Source organism: Lampetra fluviatilis, chromosome 3 (genome assembly GCF_964198595.1).
Source record: "Lampetra fluviatilis chromosome 3, kcLamFluv1.1, whole genome shotgun sequence".
NCBI lineage: Eukaryota > Metazoa > Chordata > Hyperoartia > Petromyzontiformes > Petromyzontidae > Lampetra > Lampetra fluviatilis.
The window spans coordinates 23,630,799-23,655,666 of record NC_136277.1 but is presented as its reverse complement, the minus strand read 5'-3'; the positions used below and the strand labels follow the sequence as shown (position 1 = coordinate 23,655,666).

Below are 24,868 nucleotides of genomic sequence, written 5' to 3'. Positions count from 1 at the left end.
GGTCCTGCGCTCAAATTTAGATAAATTTCATCTCCAAAACTAAATTGTTTGACTGTAATGCGACAATTGCTGTAGCAGGGAGGGTGGGAAAGTGGTGTCCGCTTTTGTGTGGACCCAGGGGTCATTCATTTGAAGGGATCTCAGAAGTAGCTCTGTGGAATCCGCTCCCGTGCACCACCATTCTCCAACACGAAGGGCCGCACTGCTCGGCGAGACCGGAATGGGTACGAGGTCTCAAGCCGTGACGGTAACTGCACAATCAGGATAAGATTGTGGAATACGAAAGTGTAAAAACAAGCACACCACAATCAACTTTTTTGAACAAAATATATTTATTTATCTCCTGATGGACATCTCTCACACCACACAAGCATTCGATTTTAGAAATGTGCTCGGAAATTGCCAGTGTATCACAGCAAACCTGACGCACGAAAATGTGGCTCTGGATTTCACGGATTCATTGAATGAAATGGGACGGTCACACAGCAGTGTCTAACACTAGAGGGCGGTCTCCATTCGTGATCACTCACAGCCACCTTGGCAGCCATGCAATGATCCATCAATTCATTCATTAACTGTTGATCCTTATCACAACGCAAGAATAAATTGTTTTAGATTCGTGAACATGTTCTTTAGACTGACGTTCAAAAACGAACCGAGTACAAACTAGACAGAACAATCGCAACAGTACGAACCAACTCAACAATGCAGAATGATAAAGACACGACGGACAATCAAGACGAGGCAGAATGGGAAAAACCAGGCAACACAGACAGTTCCGACGAGACTGAGCAAGCCCGCACAAATGATACAAGTCATTCACGAATAAATGTAATAATTTTTTCTTGAATCATATCGTGACCCAGAATTGTGGTAATTCATTGCATCACACAGAATGTGAATCGATGGTTTAGCCAAGGAGGTTGGTGTTGATGTTTCCTTAAGGCCATTATCAGTTTACTTACACTCAGATCTAGAACCTGAACCCAGGATTTAATCACTTGGGAGATAACTGTCTCTAATATGGCAGAGGTAGCCAGGTGGCTCAGAGGTCAAGGTGCTGCCACTGCAGAGATCCAGGTTTCAAATCCAGGCAGCTGCCTGTGATTAAACGGAGTTCTCACGTATAAGTGAGTTCATTTTCTCAGCCCGGTAACCAAACAACTCATGGCATTACAAGTAAAAAAAATTAAAATGATCAGTTTGACTGTCATACAACCGTTATGACTCGATGTGGGTAGGTGGAGTGTAAAAGTGCGGCGCCCTGTGGACCAGGGGTCACTTGATGGGATCTCAGAGGTAGCTCTGTAGTATCCCCTTCCGTGGGCTGTTTTCCACATTCGTATCTGTGCGAGAGATACCAATGTGAATACTGAAGTCTCACGACACCAACGGTAAAATTGTGAATAAAAGTGTCTCTACTGTGGACCCGCTAAGATACCTAGGGCTAGAAATCTGGAACTTTGATAGAGACACCTGACCGATAGCTTGACCCCACGAATCCAGGTGAACCTTGATATTAGAGACCTCGATGCAGGGCTTAAACCCAAACACCCCTCAAGAGGTTACTGGTCCCGCACCTCCGATTAGCACAGTTGGCGACGCACAGTGCAAAAGAAGTTCAACACACATAGAACATGGAACGAGCCCAGGACAGAATGCTCCGGGGGTCTCCTTTACTCGCCCTTGTATCGGGGAGGACGCTTCTCCTTGAAGGCGAGGAGACCCTCCACACGGTCCTTGGTCGGGATCACCTGCAAGCCACCGCACAGACACGCGTCATATCACTACAAAAACAAAAAATCCCCCGTCTTAATTTTGGAGCTTTCGTGACTGCAGGAATTAGTCTTTGGTTCTTTCGGTAAAGTCACGTATAAGGATAAAATAATAAATTAAATAATAGCATACTACGACGTTTCGATTGCAACACAAGCAATCATCATCATCAGGTATAAAAGAAATAGCAACAAACATCTAACCAGAAAACTATAGACAGACATATAAGCAGACAGATATCACAAAGATACACAGAGAGAGAACACGTATCGGCACAAAGAGAGAGATCGTCTCTGTGACGAGGCCTCTCTATATTTAAGGCGAGGCCTCTCTATATTGTGCCGATACGTGTTCTCTCTCTGTGTATCTTTGTGATATCTGTCTGCTTATATGTCTGTCTATAGATTTCTGGTTAGATTTTTGTTGCTATTTCTTTTATACCTGATGATGATTGCTTGTGTTGCAATCGAAACGTCGTAGTATGCAATTATTTAATTTATTATTTTATCTTTATACGTGACTTTACCCCGTATCGGCTTAACAGACAGTTGGTGCAAGTGGTGACAGTGAGCACCACCTCTCAAGGCCAGCACGGCATATGAGGGGGTGGGTGGCCAGCACCACACCGCACCAGGTACTCATTTGAGGCTGAATCGACCTAGGACGGGTTCAGATAATAGTCACTGGTGTCGGCCCTCAGCGGGAATCGAACTTCGGTCGTCCGGTTCGTAGCTCAGCGTGCTAACCGCTACACTACTGCCGTCTATAAACTGTCACTACAGTTCACAGACACATGTACAAAGGCATACACATCCACACACTAACAAAGTCTCACACACCCACAAACCCATACACCTTCCATTACTACAGGCCACTTAGCTCCAGGTCCCACCCCATTCCTCAGTTCCAAACACATCTGTCACTACAGTCGACGCATCTGCAAGTCAATGCCATCACACATCATTCCATCTCTCCTCGACCCAGAACGACGCTCCCCGTTATCCCTGGTACCCAGGGAGTTTGTTCACCCAGTCACCCTGACACGGCCAGTGTGAACCGTCTCACCTGCGCGTAGCACGCCTGCTCAAACGCCATGCCCGTGGCCAGGTCCACCTGTGGAAACAGCCACGGGAAGATCCATTAAAGTGAAAGCCCCCCCCCCGCCCGTTCTGCCCATATCACAAGGCTGCGGCCAAACGGAACGGGACTCGCAAACAGAATGTCTTGAGGTCAAATCGTTCCTCCCTAGGGTCCATAAATTCAGTATCATTTTATGGGATGTCAACTGTGGTTGTCCGATTGAGAAACTGTTCCCCATGTCATAGGATGGTGAAATTTACATCGGGAAATGGGTTGTTGTTATTTGTTTTATGAACATTTTGTGTAGCGGTTGCTCAAGGCTAGAGACAGAATGGCGAACGACAAGAGAGCACAGGTAAAAGACAATGCAAATTAAATTGCATTACCCAGCAAAGCCTCCCCGAGTCTCATGGCTCTTTTTGAAGAGGGTCCTGCCAGGTTTTTCGTAGTAGGAGGGGAGGCAGGGGGCGTCGGGGGGGGGGCATGAATGTCATACAGATTCCAATTGAGTAATGCGTGCTTTTTTTTGTTACTTGGCAAATTTTGACCACGAAGCCTGTCACACAATAGCCTACGCTCCTATGAATGACGTCGAAACAACACCTCACACGTGAAGCAGCAAAGGGGCAGCACAAGTGCGATAGAACAACGATGGTGCACGCGAGACATTGCAGACGAAGGCAGGCAGGACAAATGACACGGTACAAAGGGAAACAGGCAACAGACGTGGCAGCACAAATTAAACATTCCAGACTGAGCGCATCCAGACAGAAGAACAATGAGACAGTACATATGACACGACAGAATCCTTGAATTGGGACAATGTATAGCATTTTTAGGGGGAGGGGGGCAGGGGTGGTGAGTCATACAAGCCCGGGGTTTGTGTGTGAACCACGTGTGTGCGATTGTAATCGTGTCCTCGGGGCCCTGACAGTGCATGGTCAAGAGTCTCACCTCAGCACCGCGATCGATGGCCATCTTAGCCATGCGGAGAGCAACAGGGGCCTAGGAGGGAAAAAAGACATACGCACACACACACGTGGGCATGTATATACACACACGTGGGCATGTATATACACACACGTGGGCATGCATATACTCGAACGTGTAAGCATGCTCATACACACACATGGTTTGGCAGTAAGAGTCAACATTACGCAAACGAGAAAGCTTTCCCGGAGAATCGCACAGACGATTGGTGCAATCAATCAATCAAACTTTAATATAGCGCCCTTCAAAAAAAACCTCATCAAATCGTCACTGAGCTCTTGACATGTATACATAACTTGTTACCTGCTGGAATTAACATATTGCTCCAGGTACTCATTTTTGGCTGAGTAATTGCAGGGGAGGCTCAGGAACTGGCTGAAATGTTCGCCGCTGTTACCGGTCATAAGTGGATATCAAACTCAGGTCGCTGGGTTCTTGGCACAGCACGGCACATTAATTACTCCGCTACCACTCCCCACACATACATACATACACGTACATACATGCAAACGCGCGAATATAAATCTATCCCTGTTGATCCAGCCGAACGAGAAGCTGCTTGGCCATGCGGTGGGGCTGGGCATCAGGGCAATGTGACCCAGCCAACGCAATATTGCCTGCCGGAACAGTAAACAGATGGCACTCTACCCCGGCCTCTGGGCATGTGTTGTTGTTACATCATCGGAGAACCTCACATAATCCAACCTGGTTAAACCCCCCCCCCCCCCCCCCATCAAATGGATCGTGTGGGCAGCAAGCCTCGAGACGGATTGCACCCGGGGCAGTGTCAACGCTTCGACCAGGCACAGGGGTGGTTCTGTCATGCCGCGCGTGCGAGTCACGGTGACCTCTACCGCTCGGCGTCTGCTGATTGAGAGTTTAGTGGAGCCTTCAGTGGGACCCCCAGTGGGAGGCTTTGCAACAGTCCCTGTGTGGAAGGCAGCCTGGCGGAGCCTAGCGTCTCGTTCAGACAGGGTTTAGAGGCAGATTTGCGATCGCTTTGTCAATCCGCTGCGGGACGAAGGCCTGTCCACGTTGTGCCGGTCACGGGGGTGTTGCTCGACCGTTCTTTACCACGGCTGGTCGGCGGCGGTCGGTGAAGCAAAAGCGGCCCACAGGACTGGATTAGGTATTAGCTTTGGCCAGGAATGGGAACGCAGGTCACCGGGTTCGTAGCGCAGTGTGCCAACCACTGCATGGTTATTATATTAATCACCTAAAGACAGAGCGGGTTACTGAATAGCGAGTCTGAATCGCGAGAATTCGTGAAATCTTAGAGGAGCTGTGATTGGTTTCTTGTTCAATTTGTATAGAATAATATTTCACAGCCCCTTGCCAATCCACTGACGGATGAAGGCCTTCCCAAGCGGTGTCAGTTGCGAGCATTCTTCGACCATACTTCACCACGCTCAGAAGTTTACAATGGCTGCGCATCTCTCTCTCTCTCAGGAGGTTCACAATGGCCGTACTTGCTCTGTGTTCCTACATTGAAAACTCTTTTCTTAAGAACTGCTTTTTGCGTTTAATATTGTTGTCTTTTCCCCGCACCTCTGATTAGCACGGTTGACTACGTTAAGGTGCAAAAGAAGGTCAACAATCATCCCTCTTGAAAAGTTCACAATGGCCCTGGGGGGTGTGCTTGCAGTTAGCGCGCTGCGCTACAAACCTGGCAACACGAGTTCGATTCCCGCTCATGGCCAACACCAGTGACGATTATCTAAAACGGTCCTGGGCCTCCCCTAGGTCGACTCAGCCTCAAATGAGTACCTGGTATGTAAGCATCGCACCAGGTACGTCGCACCAGGTGTGGCGATGGCCACCCACCCCCTCGTCTGCCATTGGGGCTCGTTAACAGCACTTGCCCCAACAGTCTGTTAAGGCTATACAGGGGATTTTTGTCTTTTTCGTCTCTCTCACAGGAGGCGTCACGACGAGTCGTCACCTGCGTGCGGATCTCGCGGGCGAGCTCCAGGGCGGAGAGGAAGGCGGCGTCCCCCAGTTGGTTCTGAGCGACGTCTCGCGACACGAGACCCAGCGCCGCCGCCTGGGCCCCGTCCAGCACGCGGGCCGAGAAGATGAGCTCCTTCGCCACGGAGGGTCCCACGAGGCGGGGGAGACGCTGGGTCCCACCTACACGGGGGACGCACGGGGCACAGCTCTTGAGCACGGGGGGTGCGCGGGACACGGCGGGAACACGGGCACAATGGGCGACCGGGACACGAAGACACGCGGACGCAGAGACCCGGGGACATCGGCACACGGAGGGCCTGACACTTGCTGGCGCAATAACGCCGTGGTCTGTGATGTCCCTTGGAGGTGAAGTGGGTGGATCGTGCAGGCTTCTTCTAAACCCACGTGGCTGCACGGCAATCAGGAGGTGGCAGGACAGCAAGTGGTTTAACGAACTCGTTCGTGTGGAGCTTTCAGTGTCGTTAGTTCGTACGTACGGGAGATTTTGCCTGTTGACCTCTTGACCTTGATGTCACACATTTATTTTACAAATACAACAATTACCCACCCACAATGAATCTCAAGTCGCTTTTCAGGGGGGTCCTTGATAGAGCTGTTTGTCCAATTATTATAGTTGTAGTGTGGGGGAAAACCCGCACCGATGAGGGCATGACACCCAGGTTGTCCACAAAGACAAAGATGGGCTAATAAAACCCCCCCGCTGCACTGCCACGTCCTGGCTCTCTCACACTCAACTCAGCGGATTTTCGCAAAGCTGCAGGGTACACCGACCCGAACCCTCCACAATTGTCGGAGGACAGGCATTGCGCCACCAGTGTACGTGCAAGTACTTTATATTCAACACACACACGACATACGTGTAAGTATAATTAGCAAACACTGGGTCCGTTACAATTCTCCCCTCCAGTGATTTGATGAACCATCACGATTTGGGGTCAGAATTCAATTCAGATTCCATTATTTTTTCTCGTTAAAAAAAATAATCTAAATCGTATTTTGTGTAATTGATTCTGTCTTGTTTGTACAATTTCACGTGGATTCCGTCAGTCTAAATGTAAAATTTGTAATAGCAATTTACAGCCTTCATCAATCCACTGCTGGATGAAGATCTCCCCACACCATGGTAATCGTGTCGGTTGTTTAACGACACGTGCCCAGACTGATTCTAGATTTGAAGCTTTCGTGACTGCAAGGATTCATATTCTTAGGTTTTTTCGGTAAAGTCACGTAGGTAAAAAAACATTAAAATTAATAAAAGTAAAATAAAATAAAAATCACGACGTTTCGGAGGCAACACAAGCTTCCGTCTTCAGGTGGAACCGTCACAGCCACGACAGCTGTATCAAGTAAATGAGGTGTGTTGCCTCCGAAACGTCGTGATTTTTATTTTATTTAACTTTTATTAATTTTAATGTTTTTTTATCTACGTGAATTTGCCCACACTGGTCAGTGTGAGTAAGTGAAGGGGTTAGGGTGGGCACTCGTTCAGACACTACTCTCCACTGATAGCCATGACTGGGAATCCAACTCTGGTTACTCGATTCACAGCGCAGCGCGCTAACCGTTGTGCCACTGCTCCATCCCAAAATTATACATATTTTTTACAATTAGTGAATGATCAATTCAAATATGCATAATTATATGCCCGTGCCATGAGCATAATATTTAAATTAATAGATGAATTAACCAATTGTTACAGCACCTAATGTGCATGGTAGATATATACCTGACCGTACGCATCCATTATCCTCTCTCCACTCTCTTCTTTCCATCTCTCTCACGACCTCCCACTGCTCTCTCCCATTTTGCTGCCCCCCCCCCTCCCTTCTCTACCCGACATTCACACATGACCTACATACGTGTAAAAAGTAGGCCAATGCGCTTTTACCAACGCTTGTCTTAACTCTTGAGATCTCGTCCAAAAACTGCGAGCTCATGAATTCAAACCCTGGGTCAGAATGTTCTCCCCGAGGTGGGGGGGGGGGGGCAGCAAGGACTGGAGGGGCGGGGGAGTTCACAATGGCTGTGGCAAAAACTATGATCTGGCACCATTGAGATTCTGGGTTCAAGCGCTGGGTCTGGGTCTCTCCCTCACTCTCTTTGGGATCGTAATGGCCTGACAGATACTGAGACAACGCTTGTGAAATGTGGGGTTGAGCCCTGGCTCTGGGTCTCTGTCTCTGTGGGCTCATAATGGTCATTTTGCAGATTGCTGAAACATTACTGTCGAGAAACCGGGTTCAAGCCAGGGGTCTGGGTTTTACTGCGTGATCCATAATGGATGTGACATGATGATGCGTGAGATTCTGTGTTCGAGCTCTGGGTCTGGGTCTCTCTCCATTGGTTTATAATGGCTGTTCCACAGAAGCTGTGTCATCACATATGAGGCCCTGGATTCTTTGTATGGGTGTCTCATTCATAGAAAATAATACAAAGTTGTTTAAGTTTATATTTTTGAGATGGACTGATAAGCCAATGGTTTATTTGAGATTTTTTTGTACAGGAACCTGGGATGTGCTGCATGCAGACCACTTTAGACACGCAAATCGTCTTTTATTATATCTCTACAAGCTCAAAATGGCAATGCCAACGACGACTTGATGTCGAAGCCATGTAAACATGGTAAAAAAAGCCCGGTATTGTATAAAAAAATAAACTGTGCAATAAATTCTAGATTTGAAGCTTTCGTGACTGCAAGGATTACTCTTAGTTTTTTCGGTAAAGTCACGTAGGTAAAAAAAAAAAAATGAAAAATCACGACGTTTCGGAGGCAACACAAGTCTCCGTCATCAAGTGGGACCGTCACAGCCAGATTTGCTGTATCAAGTGAGGCAGGGATTCCAAGATGCAAGTTCTTAAATAAAAGTTAAGGGGGAAGAGGGGGGGGAGCTTATCAGAATGTGGTAGCCAATGAATGGAACGTATTGGGAGGGGGGGGGGCTAAAAGAGAGCACGAGGTGTACGTGGACATGTTTGTGCACAAGCACCTGTTGGTGCACATGATAGAAGAGAACTGTGCAATAAATGTTAATACATTCAAGGAAATAAAATATTGTGAATCTTTAGAAGCGTATTTTAGTAACTCTGTGGGTAACACCTATTGTGTGACCATGTGCTTGTAGGACACCAGAAGATGGAGGCCAACTGAGAGGGGAGGACGCGTGTGAAGGGAGTGGTGGTGCTGCTGTGACGGGTTCTGGGCTCACCAGCTCCGGGAATGATGCCCAGCTTGGTTTCAACAAGGCCCATCTTGGCTGTAGAGGCTGCGGGAAGAGTTAACGCACGGACGCTGTATTCAGTCGGGACGCCGCGACGGGGAAACACTAATCCAATGTATTGTATGATATGAGATGCGCGACAATCATATTGTTCCTGTTGCAAAATGTCAGCATATTGTGATAACCAATGGTATTTAAAAATATATATGGTAATTTCAAATAAAATTGCTATTACCAAGTTAATTAGTGCTTTAAAAACCATTTTCCAGAGTAATGGACAATTTTGTGATTATATAAACATTCTCGTTTTAATAGTTTGCTTATTTAATTAGTATTTGTTATTGTGTAGCTGGCAGCGTGTGTGTATTATGAACATTATAGATTTTAACGATGCAATGATTACAAGACTTATGGTCGGATTACGTTGAGTGAACTGCGGTTTAACTTTTAAGTTCAAGTTCATTTTATATCATGGGACCTCCTTTGCCAGTACCAAAATATGAGAATATGTTTTCCCCTTTTTTCTGGCAACAAAACAGCTGTGTTAAGATGTTAAAACACCAAACTGAAACCTCTTACAAGGAATCATGTCTGCATTAACCACAATACTTGTGGTCAGAATGCACACAAAAAACACTCTGATAATATATGCATTGTCCTTGAAACTGATCGGTCCACACCAGAGACAGCTTTCTTTTGAGCCTAGTCCCAAACGGTGTTATACCAGAGGATGTCAATAAGTTCATTTTATTTAACCATGTGAGAACTTATTTGGAAGAGTAAACTGGATCATCAAACTGACAAAAGTAAAAGAAATAAAAACTGTATGACACAAAATATGAATTTCCTAACCACTGCACTAGCGACCATACAACAAAGACCACCCGTACACACACACATATGCATACGCATGTACACGCACACGCATGTACACGCATGTACACGCACACGCATGTACACACACGTACACGCACACGCATGTACACGCACACGCATGTACACGCACACGCATGTACACATACCTGCTACACGGATGTCACAGGCGAGGGCCATTTCAAGGCCGCCGCCCAGAGCTGCCCCGTCCAAGGCAGCAATGGTGGGGACCGGCAGGTTTCCTGAGGTCACGGGGTCAGTGGGTCAGCAGTCAGGTCATGAGGTCAGGTTACGACACACATGGAGCATGCATGAGCAGGTGGGAGCCCACTGGCCTGTTTGCAAGGGAAACCTGGGTTGAAACACTGAGTGAAAAGTACAATTACAATCCCTGACTTCGGAGTGAGGGGAGTAATTGCATTAGCCAAAGTGTGACTTGGATGAGATTACTTTGGGAAGGAGCTATGCTACGTGATGGCCATCAGAAAGCGGTGCATTCACTTTGTAGTACATCACTTCTCTGTTCCATTACATATGCTCCCCGCCTTCACCAACTCACACTGACCAACACACTTAAGTATGGTCAAATAGCCCCCGCCAAACTGCACAGCGTGGGGGAGGCCCTTTATTCAGCAGCGTAGTGACTAAAGCGCTGTAATTGTAAGGATAGCTACCACAATCCCGTATTACACTGGTCTTTTCTACGTGACATTGAGTGACTTGTGTAGGAAGTTTAATCATATAATTAATCAAGTAACCATATTATTTGAATCAGTAATCACAGTTTGATGACTTAACAAAAAACTAATTCTTACAACATTACTCCTGCCTTAGCCGGGTGCAGGGTGGCATGCGTCACTAATCCAGGACAGTAAAACCTCTCCATTTCCCCGATTTTACTTTCGTGAAATTCAGTTATTAGCGGTTTTATATTTGTATGCCAGTTCAAGCTTCGCACCTTTTTCCTTTGACTATTCGCGATTTTGCAACATCAGAATCAGGGTTTTATTCGCAATGAAAGTTCGCACAGACAAGGAATTTACTTTGGCCGGAAGGTGCATACATTCAACATATAGGAATCTTAAATCTAAAATAAGTGGTTTACAAGTCTAACTATACTAAAGGTACAAGTCTAACTAATACTAAGGAGCTAAAGTATAAATTTCGATTTAAAGCTTTCGTGACTGCAGGGATTCATCTTCTTGGTTCTTTCGGTAAAGTCACGTAGAAGGGAAGTAATAAAATAATAAAAATAAAACATAATAAAATAAAATAACATAATTCTCACGACGTTTCGGCCACAACGCGAGCAGCCGTCCTCAGGTGAAGACCAGGTCTGTCGGGGAGACAGACCTGGTCTTCCGAAAGAACCAAGAAGAGCTAAAGTATGTAAAAATTGAATAAAATACAATCTAAAATATACAATAGCTATAATATACAATATAAAATTACAAAAATGCAAATAGGGTAACATAGTGCAATTATGGCAGGGTGTCATTGTGCAGATATTGTGTTAAAGTCAGTTTGAGTGTTAAAGTCAGTTTGAGCCCCTGGCCTTGTTGAAGAGGCCAGCAGCAGATGGGAAGAAACTGTTTTTGTGGCGTGAGGTTTTGGTCCTGATGGACCGCAGCCTTCTGCCGGAGGGGAGTAGCTGGAACAGAGAGTGTCCAGGGTGGGAGGAGTCGGCCACAATCTTCCTCGCTCGCCTCAGGGTCCTCGAGGTGTACAGGTCCTCGAGGGTAGGCAGATTGCAGCCAATCACCTTCTCAGCAGTGCAGATGATACGCTGCAGTCTGCTCTTGTCCTTGGCAGTGGTAGCAGCGTACCAGATGGTGATGGAGGTGAGGATGGACTCAATGATGGTTGTGTAGAAGTGCACCATCATTGTCTTTGGCAGGTCGAATTTCTTCAGCTGCCGTAAGAGGTTCATCCTCTGTTGTGCTCTCTTTATGAGGGAGCTGATGTTCAGTTCCCACTTTAGGTCCTGAGAGAGGATAGTGCCCAGGAAGCGGAAGGACTCCACAGTGTTGACTGGGGAGTCGTACAGGGTGATGGGGGTGAGTGGGGCTGAATTCTTCCTGAAGTCCACAACCACCTCCACGGTCTTAAGAGCATCAAGCTCTAAGTTGTTCTGGCTACACCAGGTCACCAGGTTGTCAGCTTCCCACCTATAGTCAGACTCATCCCCACCAGAGATGAGCCCAATGATGGTGGTGTCATCCGCAAATTTCAAGAGTTTGACGGAGGGATGACTGGAGGTGCAGCTGTTGGTGTACAGGGAGAAGAGCAGAGGGGAAAGGACGCAGCCCTGAGGAGATCCGATGCTGATGGACCGGGAGTCAGAGACTTGTGTTCCCAGCCTAACGCACTGCTTCCTATCAGACAGGAAGTCTGTGATCCACCTGCTGGTGGAGTCGGGCACGTTCAGCTGGGAGAGCTGGTCCTGAAGCAGGGCAGGGATGATGGTGTTGAAAGCCGAGCTGAAGCCCACAGACAGGATCCTGGCGTAGGTTGCTGTGGAGTCCAGGTGCTGTAGGGTCAAGTGGAGGGCCATGTTAACTGTGTCGTCCACAGACCTGTTGGCTCTGTAGGCAAACTGCAGGGGGTCCAGGAGAGGGTCTGTGATAGCTTTGAGATGTGCCAGCACCAGGCGCTCAAAAGACTTCATTACCACAGAGGTTAGGGCGACGGGTCTGTAATCATTAAGTCCTGTTGGCCTTGGCTTTTTGGGCACAGGGATGATGGTGGAGGACTTGAGACAGGCTGGTACATGGCGTGTCTCCAGTGAGGTGTTGAAGATGTTGGTGAACACCGGAGACAGCTGGTCAGCGCAGTGCTTGAGGGTCGCTGGAGAGACAGAGTCTGGCCCAGCTGCTTTGCGGGGGTCCTGCCTCTTGAAAAATATGTTAACCTCTCCCTCCTGAATTGAGAGAGTCATCTCTGTAGTGGGGGGGAGGGGGGAGGCCTCTTGGGTGGGAAGGGGTAGTTCAGGACAGTCCAATTGTCTTTAAAATCTGCAGTAGAACTCGTTCAGGTCGTTGGCCAGGCAGGAGTCGTTAGTGGTGTGGGGGGCTCTGGGCTTGTAGTTGGTGATCTGCCTGAGCCCTCTCCAGACAGAAGCAGAGTCGTTAGCAGAGAACTGATGTTTTAGTCTCTCTGAGTACAGTCGTTTAGCCTATCTCACCGCCTTGCTAACCTGTTCTTCGACTCTTTGAATCTGTCTCTATCCCCACTCCTAAACACTTTCTCCTTCTCCAACCTCAATCTTCTGATCTTTGCTGAAAACCAGGGCTTGTTGTTGTTGAAATTCATCTTGGTGCGTGTTGGAATACAGCAGTCCTCACAGAAGCTGATGTACGACGTCACAGCCTCTGTGAGTTCATCCAGGCTATTGGTAGCAGTCGTGAACATATCCCAGTCAGTACAGTCCAAGCACGCCCGCAGATTCTCCATAGCCTCACTGGTCCACTGTTTCGATGTCCTCACAGCAGGTTTACAGAGCTCTAGTTTCTGCCTGTATGCAGGAATCAGGTGGACCATGGCATGGTCAGAGTGACCCAGTGCTGCTCGGGGGACGGCGTGGTAGGCTCTACTGACTGTAGCGTAGCAGTGATCCAGAGTGTTCCCTTCTCTGGTAGGGCATTTAATGAATTGTTTGTATTTGGGGAGTTCGTGGCTGAGATTACCTTTGTTAAAATCGCCAGTACGATAACCAGGGAATCCGGATTTTCTCGCTCCACACTCAGAATCTGGTCGGCGAGCATTCGTTTGGCCTCTTTAACCTGAGGACCCGGCGGCAAATAAACTCCGACCAAAATGAGCGACGCGAACTCGCGAGGCGAGTGAAAAGGTTTACAGTTGATAAAAAATGATTCCAGGTCCGGAAAACAATGTTGCAGAATCACTGTTACATCTACACACCAGCCACTGTTAGTGTAAAAACAAACACCACCGCCCCTCGTCTTGCCGGACAGTGCTATGTCCCGATCCAATCTTACGAGTTGGAAGCCTGCCAGTTGTAGTGCAGTATCCGGGATCAGATCACACGGCCATGTCTCCGTGAAGCACAAAACAGAAGATGAAAAAAAGTCTCTGTTTTTCACCATCAGTAGCTGAAGTTCGTCCATTTTGTTGCACAGTGAACATACGTTGGAGAGGAAAAAGCTCGGAAGCGCTGTTCGGATCCCGCGCCTGCGTAGCCGCACTAGAGCCCCCGCCCGTTCACCCCTTCGGCGGCGTTTCCCTGCTTGAGCAAAGCCGAGCGCGGCTTTGACTAGAACGCCCACTAATTCTGCCGCTGAAAGCAAAAGTGTTTCCCTAATGTTTAAAAGTTCATCTCTTGTTAGAGAACTCCGAAAAACTTGGCAGAACACTGAATTAACAGACAGAACAAGACAAAACAGGGTGCACCAACCGGCCGAGGCTGCCATCATCGGCACCATGGCATCATGGGGGAGGCGAGCTGTACTTGCGCAGTAGAGTAGCATTGTCTTTTTATTTCATTTCCACCGTGGGGGTCTAAGCGTCGAGTGAGTAGAGGAAGTGTGAGCGAGAGTAAAAAGTAGAAAGAAGTTATGAGTTTAGCTCCAAAAAGGTGAAGTGTTGGGTTGATGTGCTCATCGTGATAGTGCATCTGCTGACCGCCATTATCATCACACCCCCATCATCGTCAACCAAATTGACAGTGCAATCTACTGATATTTTCTTTTCTTTCTTCTATTTCTTTGGATATTTTTGTTATTATCTATTTGTATTTTTATACAAGTGAATTAAGAATATGGATGCTAATTATGTATAGTGTACTGTTTTTGTTTTGCTGCCTTGCCCAAGATTTTATTTGGTGTTGAATAATCTGCAGGAATTGATGTCCTTATGCAATTTGTCCTCAAATACTTTATTTTTTTTAGTGACTTGCTTAACTTTCCTATACTTTGCACTCCTGTTGTTCTATTGTTTGTTGTCAGAAATTTCTGACCCACACCGACTGAACATCTGTGAAAAAAAGCTTCATAGCTCATCGGATTCTTGCAGTCTAAATAAAGATTTTGATTCTGATTAATGTTATGTAACATTTTCATTTTCTCCAGTTTTTTCAGTCAGACACGGGATACCTAACCCCCCATTTCCGATATGAACATAGGTACCTACATTCACGAATTCTAATTTCGCCGCAAATTTTCAAGAACCAAACCCTTGCAGATGTCAAGGCTTGACCGTACAGTGAAGAAGAGGATTGGTGGTTCACACAAAATTCCTGAAACTCACTCCCTACCAGGGTATAAGCAGTACAGAAAGTGGATTAATGCCCATATGTATTCCATCTGTACTGACATTGTCACCCCTCAATCGTGTGGGTTTTCTGCTGGTACTACATGTATAAACACTCCTTAATGGGGTTGAGCAATAATCCAAATATAGGATCACAGAGCTTGGGCAATTGTTAGCACTGGTTCTGGCTGCCGTCCCACTTGTCTGTGGATTCCCACGGCTCTTTTAATAATTCTCTCTCTCTGTGGAGAGTGAACGAATACTGCGCACACATTACAAATTCTACGTTATGATTATTATCCAGTAGCGTTGGTTTAGGAGGCCACGCTCTATTGCCGACTCAGAGTCCTGGTCTCCTGGAGTGTCACAGTCAGAGCTCCCCCTCAATCCGCTCCCAGCCTTTGCCGACTGTCTCACCGAGGTCCACCGACAACTGTCGAAGGTCTGCCACAAAAGGACCAACTTCGTACTCGGGCATCCGTGCTCTTTCCTTGAGATCGGCCCCTGCAGGAGAATGCAACAGGTGGGGGTAAGAGGTTTGTAAAGAAGGAACACACAGCACAAATGCTCTACAGCTCTTATCTTACAGGGTCTCACACACACACCGAGGATGCAGGTGCCCTAAGCGACACCACTGCACCGCAAGTGACGTATGTTTTTTATTTATTTATCTTTTACCCAAAATGTATTCTCATTAAGCCACTGGCATCATGTTATGAGACAAGGAGTCCATTTGGGTCTGTTGCAAAGCAGAACAACCATTCGTTGTCTCAGAACGCCTTCGGGTAAGTATGACAGTCAAACCAATATTTTACTTCTAGATTTGAAGCTTTCGTGACTGCAAGGAATCATATTCTTAGGTTTTTTCTGTAAAGTCACGTAGGTAAAACATCAAAATTAATGAAAATAAAATAAAACAAAAAATCACGACGTTTCGGAGGCAACACAAGTCTCCGTCATCAGGTGGGACCGTCACAGCCGAATTAGCTGCATCAAGTGAGGCAATGATTCAAAATGTAATCCCTTATAAGCAAGTTGAAGGGGGGAGGAGAGGGGGGGGGAGCTCATCAGAATGTTAGTACAACTCATCGGGAGGGGGAGGGGGGGGGCGGGGCCAAAAAAATTGAACGACGGCTTGGACGCGGTTGCTGCTGCACACGCCAACACAATGGACAGAGAGGGGGAGGGGAGGTCTGATACACATGATAGACAAAAGAACGAAAATGCCCATGTTTATACCAATGCTGGCTGAACAATGAAGAGGGTACTGTTAAAAAAACAACTGGGGATGTTAACACTCAGTAAAGTAAAGTAAAATAGTGCCTGTCAGATAAGATGGTCCAAAAAAGTGTAATTAAGTCTTTTTTGCGTGGTTGATAACATCTTTCCAATGATTACTAAGTTTGTACCCATCATCACGGTTGAAATTATGTCTGTCTTTGTATATTTGTATGACAGCTTTGATATAGTATCTTTGTTTACCAAAGTCCCAGTACCGGACACCCTAACAATAATTGAGGACTTAGTCCAACATGGATTGAATTCTGATGCACCTGCGCTGGTTAGGCATTGCCTCACCAACACCTATTTTACCTGGAATGGCACCTTCTACAAACAGAATGAGGGTACCCCTATGGGCTCCCCTTTGTCACCAGTTATAGCCAACATGTTCATGGAAAAGTTTGAATCAGACGCCATCCAGACATCCACCCTGCGTCCTTCCCTGTGGAAGAGGTATGTGGATGACACTTTCGTCATCTGGCCACATGGCCTCCCAGCATTGAACCACTTCTTGGACCACATCAATTCTAGACACCCATCCATCAGATTCACCATGGAAGTGGAGAAAGACGGCAAACTACCATTCTTGGATATTTTGTTTGAGAGGAGGCCTGACGGATCCTTGGGACATTCTGTCTACAGGAAAGCCACCCACACAGATTCCTACTTGAAACCGGATTCCCACCACCACCCATCTCAAAAGAATTCTCTCATCAAAACGCTATACTACAGAGCCCATGGCATTTCTGACAAACACCACCTGACCGGTGAATTAAGACATGTACATCGGGCCCTCAGGATGAACGGATACTCTGACCGTACTATCCGCCAAGCTGTCTCTCCCACCACACAGAAACAGCCACATGAAACTCCGACCAAAACCATCACGTTACCATACATAGCAGGCGTGACCAAAAAGATCTCCAAAATTCTAAACAAACATAAGATCCAAGTCCGATTCAGTACAGTGCATAAAATCCGTGATCTGATTCCATCTGTGAAGGATGTCGTTCCTGACTTACAGTATCCTGGAGTCTACAAATTGAGTTGCATTTGTGGTGATTGCTACATTGGAGAAACGAAACGTCATGTTTCTGATCGTGTCCGCGAGCACAAGTCAGATCTGAAACACGGCAGAACTGATTATTCTGCCGTTGCCGATCATTGCTACAACTCGGTGGGCTCTCATGAAATTGTCTTTTCCGAAACCAAGGTTCTCTGCAAACCTCCCGGCTACCATCAAAGGTTTGTACACGAAGCCATACAAATATACAAACACAGACATAATTTCAACCGTGATGATGGGTACAAACTTAGTAATCATTGGAAAGATGTTATCAACCACGCAAAAAAGACTTAATTACACGTTTTTGGACCATCTTATCTGACAGGCACTATTTTACTTTACTTTACCGAGTGTTAACATCCCCAGTTGTTTTTTTAACAGTACCCACTTCATTGCTCAGCCAGCATTGGTATGAACACGGGCATTTTCGTTCTTTTGTCTATCATGTGTATCAGACCTCCCCTCCCCCTCTCTGTCCATTGTGTTGGCGTGTGCAGCAGCAACCGCGTCCAAGCCGTCGTTCAATTTTTTTGGCCCCGCCCCCCCCCCCTCCCGATGAGTTGTACTAACATTCTGATGAGCTCCCCCCCTCTCCTCCCCCCTTCAACTTGCTTATAAGGGATTACATCTTGAATCATTGCCTCACTTGATGCAGCTAATTCGGCTGTGACGGTCCCACCTGATGACGGAGACTTGTGGTGCCTCCGAAACGTCGTGATTTTTTGTTTTATTTTATTTTATTTTCATTAATTTTTATGTTTTACCTACGTGACTTTACCAATATTTTACGTTCTCACGGCTGGAACATGGCCAAATTAACTGCACAGCCAAATTGAACGCGATGCTTTTTGCGTGCAGTCGTTAGTGACCAGGCTGCGAGCATCAACTCGCGACATGGGGGGGGGGGGGGGGACGTAGTTTAATCACAGGCAGCTGCTGGGATTCAAAACCAGACTCTACGCGGTGCCAGCTTGAAGTCCTGACCTCTAAGCCACCTGCCCAGCTCTGGCTGCCGTGTGTTTCCATACAGTGTCACTGCACAGACCACCACAGCACCATGGCGCCACCACTGTGCCATGACAGCGGTTATTAGATCTACGTAACTTGGAAGATAAAGGACAAAATATTAAGTTGTGGTAAGAGAGACCCTGCACGGATGCATTTGAAATAGCGGAGGCACAATATGAAGCTGTGACAGCATTGACCTTGGAAGGATTGTTCCAGCAGCGAATGGTTATGGACTAAAAATCGAATTAGTGTGAGGATCAGAATTAGTGTTGGGGTCAAAATTCATATTCGTGTTCGAATCATTGTGAGGGCTAGTATTAGTGTTATGGCTGGTATCAGTGCTAGTGTTGGACTTCGGTGTTGAGTGTTATATTTCGTGCTCGTGTTCATGTTAGGGTTAGGGCCAGTGTGAGTGTAAGCATCAGGGCTAAGTAAGGTGTTCATTTCACCTGCACAGAAAATTCCCGGCACCTCGCTCCTCAAAATGACAACTCTCACAGTGCGGTTCCATCTCACAGCCACCATCACCTCCTTAAACTGACGCATTAACAACATCGTGAGAAACATCACCACCAACACCATCATCATCATCGCAAAAAACGAGTGAACCCGTTAAACGCACCAAATTCAATCTCTGATCGACCCAGTACCTAAGACCTACTCTTAACATCTCATCTCACTCCATGCGCAATTGCCATTCCTGCTCCAGTTGCTACTCTAATCACTGTCTAGTCAATACGAGGTTATTTTCATTCGTACAGCGTCCATATCTCAAGACGCTGTACAGAAACAATGGGCATATTTATTGAATAGAGATCGTCAGTCGAAGGCCAAGAATAAAGGGAGATCTTCTTGACCCTGGACCTCCCACTGAGCAAAGGTTGCTTAGGCAGTAGAGCACAGTGGGAGTCAACCCTGAATTGTGAGACCTGCCATTGGGACCGATAAACAACCCACCTGGCCGGGTCTTACGAAGACAGTGATTTGGATGGCTCACATCATTTCTATTCTTGCTTCCCCTGGCGCACTGCCAGTGTATTTTGCAACAAACGACCGCCAAATTTGCTTCAGCTGTCACTGACGACATTCAAGTGGCCATGACAGTCTCTGTCTTTAACTTACGCACATTTAATTAACTCAACTTTTCCACCACCATGATTTAACCTCGGCCGCCTCGAGGCCACGCTTTTTTTTAACGTGAGCTTATAAAAAAAGAACATGTCGTTGTTCATACTTCTCATCTCATATCGACTACAAGGCTGCAATGAACAAATGTAAACATGCCATCATGCAAGGATCAACTTGACTCCGTCAACCACAATTTTGTGAAAATGTAATTAAGTTGGTCAGCTCTTGCCCTTTCTGATCCTATGCCAAAACGGTTTACAACCACTCTTGCAAGAGATCACTTCCACAAATGAATGACGAATTGTTTATTCGAATGCATTTTCCATCCATCATCATCATCAGTGGCAGCAGTAGTAACATCACCATCATGAAAAAAGTAATGATATAAAGAAAATGACCAAACACCAGACAATGAAGGATTATTTTGAACAAGAGTCTTGCAACTTGTTGATGCTTTTAAAAATATATATTTACCATTTTAAAACGATTAACACTATTAGCAGCAGCAACTATGATCAATGGCACGTTACGTACACACGTGTTGTGTACGTGTTGCGTGCATTGTTTTGCACAGTCAACACACTTGGTGTGTATGTGTTGTTGTGCATTGTTATGCTGTATGTGTTATATATGTGATGTGGCATGTGCTGTGCGTGCTATACGTGTGCTGTGCATGCATTATCTATTGTTCACTTGTTCTGAAGGTCCGATTGTACATTGTACATTGTACGACTTACGGCCTTCACCAGGATTTTGCCGAGCGCATTTCTTGCTTCTGGACGATTTAAACCCACGACGACGATTCCTAAAAACACCACAAACACCATCACCACAATCACCATCACCACACACACCATTACCCCACACAGCATCACCACGATAACCAGCACCACACACACCATCACCACGATAACCATCACCACAATCACCGTCACCACACACACCATCACCACTAACACCATCATCACACACACCATCACCACAAGCACCGTCACCACACACACCATCACCACACAATCAGCATTACCCCACACAGCATCACCACAATATCCATCACCACAATCACCGTCACCACAAACAGCATCACCACACACACCATCACCACGATAACCATCACCACAATCACCATTACCCCACACAGCATCACCACGATAACCATCACCACAATCACCATTACCCCACACACCATCACCACGATAACCATCACCACAATCACCGTCACCACACACACCATCATCACATACACCATCACCACAATCACCATTACCCCACACAGCATCACCACGATAACCATCACCACAATCACCGTCACCACACACACCATCACCACAATCACCATCACACACCATTGCCACACACAGCATCACCACGATAACCATCACTACAATCACCGTCACCACACACACCATCACCACAATCACCGTCACCCCACACACACCATCACCACACACAGCATCACCACAATCACCATCACATACCATTGCCACACATATCACATTTATGATGTAGGGCACACAGCTGTACAAACGGGACTCTTAATGAGACACGGCAAAACATGGGCAAACACAATCGATTCTTAAATCAAATCGTTAACATAATTTGCAACAATTATCCCTAATCGAGTCTCAGTATGGGCGTGATGATTCCGCCACGGAAAATAAGAAGCAGTTTTCATTTCAGTACTCTTCTCACAATCCTGTATTCGGAGCACTGAAAATAATCCGCCTTTTTACATAAAAAAAATGCCAAGATAATATGTATCGTGAGGTTTTTCTTTACATTCTCTAGGATTTAAATAATATTCTGCTGAAAACATTACATTAAAAGGAGCACATTTTAAAAAGTTAAAGCAATTTTAAATTAACCGTGTCAGTCTTCTGTTATTCATTAATCTCAATTCTACGACATCGCTGTTCTACACATTCTGAACTTATTCCGCGGTTAAACTCAAATGTTTGTTTGTCACACGGCAACAGCTAACAGCAGCCACTAAGGGGCCATCCATTGAGTACGTACGCATGGAGGGGGGAGGGTGGTTAACCCAAATGCGTACGCTTGCGTATGGGGGGTCTACTGACAATGTACGAACACATAGGAAAAGGGGGGGGGGTGATGCCTCGATAATAATAATGCAGCCGCGTGCGTACAGGGAGGGGGGAGAGGGTCAAGTTTTGACAGATCTTTGCGTGCCTACTAAATGGATGGCCCCTAACAGAAATATTGTTGTGGAGAGGAACCCAGCCAGCAGCCAGCCCACGTTTCCCACTACAAGACACTCGTGTTTTCTTTGCCGCGTCTTAATGAGTATGTTTTGTACGCAATGCGATAGAGGCCGGTACTTCCAACAATTGTAAATCAATCAATCGATTATTTATAATAATTAAATTAAGAATCGCAACAATCGATTCACTGGAGGTGCTGAGTCGTTAAGCCCTCACCAGTGTCGACTAGAGCGGTACCTCACAAGCGGTGTAAGCGGAGTTTTAAAAAGAGATTTGGAAGAGGTTGCTTTGATTGTTGACTCGGATAGGAGAAAATGATTTGGTTTTTTTTGCACTTATTATTAGTAAAATATGTTCCTGAATATTTTTTTCTATAATCTCATATTAAAATTGCTGTTTATTATAAGTAAAACAAATATTTGCTTAATGTATGCATTATTATTACTCCTACAGATGCCGACCTTGCAGAAATGTCGGTGGAAATTATGTTTCTGAGGTCTTTTTGTTAAAACTAGCACGAAGATTTTGATGTGACCGTCTGTCCCGCCAACCAACAACCAAAACTTTGTATGATACAGTACGGTAAAGTATAGCATATGATTACGTCTTTATTATTATTTCCGTTAACCTTCATTGTATAAATAATAGCAGTGGCGGTCACGTCCACATTCCGTGGGGGCTGTTATATTAGGAACACGTTTTGGAGGCTCGTTGGGTCGAGGGAAGCGCTGCTCGTCATTTAGAAACATTAATCCATCTCCCTCGCAACCGTCACGTAGCAACCGTTACGTAGCAACGGTTGCTAAGCAATCCGAGCTCAACCCCCCCCTTCCTCCTCCGAAACCCCCGGTTGCTATGGTGACCGCACCCACCCTCGTCGTCGCCCTCCAGGTACCGCACGGTCACCTCCTCGCGCGGGCCCGGGGAGGGGCCTCCTAGGCTCGCGGCTCCGCCGGCAACGGATCGAGGCAAGCCGGTAGAGAATCCAGCCGAGGACGGGCGTCTGCTAGGCCTCCACGGAGTCGCGCACGGAGCCGGTTTCGGGCGCGCGTCGGCCGCCAGGCGCGCGACGCGACGCGCCCGGGCGAGCAAAGCGACTCGAGAAAACATCGAAGGGAACAGAAAAAATGTGATAAAGAGACGTCCCGTCGGTGTGAGTTTGCGCCTCGCGCAACCACCGTGCCACGGCGTTTTAACGTTGAGCTAATGGGGATATCGTCCCCCCTCCTTCACCCCCCGTGCACTTTAAACCAAGAGGGGGTGGCAGTCTGGCAGAGAGAGGGAGGCTACGCCGGCTGCTGCAGCTGCTGCTGCGATTGGCCTCCTTGATGGGGGTGGCGACAGAGGACGGCGTGCGGGGGGGGGCTCCCGGACCCCCCCCCCCCCGGGTCCGAGTGGAGCAAAGGTCGGCGGTGGAGTCTGAGCTGAGCCGGCGAGATTCACTCACGACGAGACAAACACGAAGGTCACCACCCCCCCCACCCACCCCCCGTGTAGCCTTCACGGGATGTTGGGGCCAGTGCTGTTAGCGAGTCGCACGTGTGAAGGACTGTGGCACACGAGAGGGGGGTGGGTGGCCAGCACCACGCCCGACCGCCTTTGTTTCCCCGGTGGCGGTGATCTCACACACCGCACCAGCTACTCATTTGAGGCTGAGTCGACCTAGGGGGACCGGTGCAGATAATTGTCACTGGCGTTGGTGGCCGTAAAGGAAATCGAACTCGGGTTGCTGGGTTCGTAGCGCAGCGCGCGAACCGGTACACACAGAAGCAGCAACGACTCATTCATTGAGTGTCATTCATTTAACCGCTGGTGCCCCCGTTGAGCTGAACAAACTGGCTGTATGGAGAGTGTGAGGACGAACCTGTGAAGCGTGGACTTGTTGAATAAAGGTACCTCCTGGAAACCTTTGTCTGTGAATCGTGACACTACATTAACATGACCTCTGAATATCGATTCAGTATTCTTTATTCAACCATTCCTTGTCCATTATTACGACTACTTTCATGCAATGCTCGTTGTTTCACTGAGAATCGACCAATGTCATCCATGTAACCTTTAGTGACACATTACATGGTTCATATAAACATCGAACAATTAACGTCTGTCGAGTTGGTGTCAACATCTTCTTTGGTTAGTCAGTTTCACATCACATCAGTTTCACATCACATCAGTTTCACATCACACCTCAATGTCTCTTCCTCAACATGTCTTTAGTTCCTTTGCTATAAGTTAGTTCATTAATTATGTGTCCTTGATTTAACCAAGAATGGATCCCAAAGCTGCAGAGTTAGTCTCAAGATAATTTAGACACAAAAGTCACGCACAGCAAATTCGCAAAACAATTGCAGGTATCAATTAGATGGACACAACTGGAACACATTGCAAATTATGTATACCAAGGGGAGAGTTAATGAATGCAGATTTACTATAAAAATGATTAAATAAAGAGTCAGACAAGAGCAGGTTGGAGTGCCTTTGGAAACACTGAACTTCACACTGAAAAGCAACATCGCAATGTGTCCGAATAAGAAAGTGTTTTAATCAATGCGTATTGCTGTGACAGACGGATCACAGGACGTTCACAAAAGAGAACGGAAAGAAAAGTTCCACGCTTCAATTACAGCGAGAGAAATAAAGAAGAACCACGTGGATAAGAGAACAAATGCAAGTTTAAGACATCGTCCCGACTGTTAAGAAAAAAGCAAGTGTGCTTGGGCAGGAATGACACGTTGCTTGAGGGGACAATGGTCGGTGGTCGAAACGAACATGACGGCCAAAAGAGGAAACGCCCCCGATAGTGCACCCACCGTGTAGACGGAGCGATGCAATAAGCTCGTGTGTAGAAGCCACATGGATTTGTTGCACCAAAGACTGAGGTATATCGACTGCTTTTGGAGGCCTTGATACGTCAGTGGATAGATCATTGCTGGTGATAATGCTGAGCATAACTTAACCCAAGAGAAGAGAATTTGGGGTTGGATGGA

At 46.7% G+C, this 24,868-nt stretch overlaps 1 protein-coding gene across 1 annotated transcript; it reads right to left on the bottom strand.

Annotated features, from left to right (window-relative positions):
• Positions 1–313: 313 nt before the first annotated feature.
• Positions 314–23,151, bottom strand: LOC144954990 (methylglutaconyl-CoA hydratase, mitochondrial-like). Its single transcript, XM_078885354.1, has 10 exons — positions 22,754–23,151; positions 20,397–20,464; positions 18,981–19,068; positions 15,594–15,680; positions 10,058–10,150; positions 9,024–9,080; positions 5,789–5,976; positions 3,811–3,861; positions 2,842–2,889; positions 314–1,754 (listed from the first exon to the last, which is right to left on the bottom strand). Exons 1-10 carry the CDS (start codon positions 22,989–22,991, stop codon positions 1,677–1,679), a joined length of 996 nt encoding a protein of 331 aa, XP_078741480.1. The 5' UTR covers positions 22,992–23,151; the 3' UTR covers positions 314–1,676.
• Positions 23,152–24,868: the final 1,717 nt, after the last annotated feature.

What these genes read in the sequence shown, in the direction of transcription:
- LOC144954990 (XM_078885354.1), bottom strand. Translation starts at nt 22,991, where the DNA reads ATGTTTTCTCGAGTCGCTTTGCTCGCCCGGGCGCGTCGCGTCGCGCGC. An exon ending in CTGTGACATCCGTGTAGCAG is followed by an intron (nt 9,081 to 10,057) that starts GTATGTGTACAT and finishes CTCTTCCCGCAG; the next exon opens with CCTCTACAGCCAAGATGGGC. An exon ending in CCATCGATCGCGGTGCTGAG is followed by an intron (nt 2,890 to 3,810) that starts GTGAGACTCTTG and finishes CTGTTTCCACAG; the next exon opens with GTGGACCTGGCCACGGGCAT.